Here is a 1,954-nt window from a genome sequence, read left to right as displayed (position 1 = left end):
AATGAGCCCTTAAGCAGCTGTATCTGAGCAGGGAAGCTCCTGTTACAGAGAGGGGAGAGCTGCCCAAACTAAATCAATGCTTCTTGCAAATGAGGAATCAGATTGGTTTTAGATGAAGGTTAAGGTGAAGTGTTGGGAGGGGTGAGTCAGGAAGCAAGAGGATTTAGGGAGGAAGATTATGAGGATTCACCTTTAGAGATCAAGATCACAAACACATAAAAAACCTGCTCACCACATTTTATAAATTAAATTCCCTTACAAACATCCAGCTTCAGAATCAGGTGTATGTCAGGCATTATTTCAGTGTAAACAAACTAACTGTAATGGCCTCAATGAAACCTGGCCCAGGTTATCCAACGCTTTGCATGAGTGACCCTTCTTAAACAGAGATATCCAGAGTCAGCGTGTGCACTCGGCTCATCAATTACTTGCTACTAGCCCCTTGTGCTATGCAGCTTTTCCCAGCTCAATCTTCTTCTGTATAGCACGGGCAGAGTGATAGATCAATGAATCAATCAGGCTTGCCACTGCAAGAAAGACAGCAGTTATCGGAAGGACAGTCCTGCACACATGGAAATAAACAGTTTATGAAGGAATGTTAATGCCGCCTGTGTGCTCATATACCTGTACATGCCTGTGTCTATAGTCAATATACAAAGGAGGTTCCATATACGAGGATAGCATTTAGTGCCAATCCCTCATTATCTCGATGAGGTGGTGATGAGCTGTCTGTGCCTTGCTAGACCATGCCAGAGGTTCTGATTACATTTCAACCTGAAGTCACATGTAGACTGGACCGGGTAAAGTTGGAAGGTTGATAAAGGACATTACTGAATTGAATTGGTTTATCCAATCAGTTTTATAGTCACTATTACTCTTATTTCCAGAATTCCTTAATTAATCAAATATCAGGGTGAGATTTGAACACATGCCTGGAGTATTAGTGTAGGGCTCCAGATTATTAGTGCTGTAACATAAGCACCATTCTATCTTGCCTGGAATACTGTGGGAGCATGAATGTATGTAATTGAATGAGGCAGCGTGAGAAGACACCGTGTGTGTGTGCAAGAGAGAGTGCAAGATAGAGGGCGCACGGGAGAGAGAGAGAGAGAGCAAGAGACAGTGGGTGCGAGAGCGAGTCCGAATGAGAGCGAGAGTGTGACTGAGAGTGCAAGTGTGATAGCGAGTGCAGCAGGGAGAGTGAGTGTGAGTGAATACAAGAGAGAGCGAGAGACAGTGGGAGAGACCGTGAGCGCATGAGTGAGAGTGAGGGCGAGGGAGGGTGAGGGCGAAGGAGGGTGAGCGTGAGTGGGCATGAAAGAGCATGAGAGAGCACAAGAGTAAGTGAGCATGAGAGAGAGATGAGTGATACAGTGTGACAGTGAGTGTGACAGTGAGAGTGAGTGAGCGCGACAGTGAGAACGATAGACCATGAGAGAGAGTGAGTGCGAGAGCATGTGAGAGAGTGCGTGCGAGCAAGAGTGCGAGTGAGAGCAACAGTATGAGTGAGAGAGTGTAGTCGAGTGCGAGTGTGACAGTGAGTGTGAGGAGATTGAGTGTGAGTGAGTGCGAGACCGAGTATGAGTGTGAAAGAGAGTCAGAGAGACAGAAAGAGACAGCGAGAGTGAGCGAGCGCAAGCGTGAGCACGTGTGACAGTGAGAGACAGTGCGAGAGAGAGTGCATGAGAGCAAGAAAGAGCAAGAGTGGGTGAGAATGCAAGAATGTGAGAGTGCGTGTCAATGTGAGAGTGTGAGGGTGAGGCAGCACACAAGGGGAGGGAGTATGAGTGGAGGAGTGAGAGAGGAGGAGGGATTTTTATTGAGAGCGGGAGTGTGTTTATGAGTAAGTGAATTATTGTGAAAATTTGTGTGTATCAGTGACACCATGGGTGTGTGAGAGGGCATGTGTGTGAGAGATAGGGTGTCTGCCTATGTGTGTGTGTGTGTGTGTGTG

General features: G+C 46.8%; 1 protein-coding gene across 3 annotated transcripts in view; it reads right to left on the bottom strand.

Annotated features, from left to right (window-relative positions):
- Positions 1–221: 221 nt before the first annotated feature.
- The window catches only part of ergic3 (ERGIC and golgi 3), a 38,382-nt gene continuing 36,649 nt past the window's right edge, over positions 222–1,954 (bottom strand). For 2 of the 3 annotated variants that reach the window (XM_048608154.1, XM_048608155.1), the window contains one exon: positions 222–527. In XM_048608154.1, coding sequence (XP_048464111.1) covers positions 448–527 — 80 coding nt within the window. In that variant the 3' untranslated portion in view covers positions 222–447. Of the gene's footprint in view, positions 563–1,954 lie in introns of all 3 variants that reach the window. The other variant, XM_048608156.1, reaches the window with a different exon arrangement.

The sequence above is a fragment of the Rhincodon typus genome, chromosome 19 (genome assembly GCF_021869965.1).
Source record: "Rhincodon typus isolate 14 chromosome 19, sRhiTyp1.1, whole genome shotgun sequence".
In the NCBI taxonomy this organism is placed as follows: Eukaryota; Metazoa; Chordata; class Chondrichthyes; order Orectolobiformes; family Rhincodontidae; genus Rhincodon; species Rhincodon typus.
This window is presented reverse-complemented; position numbering and strand designations above follow the sequence as displayed.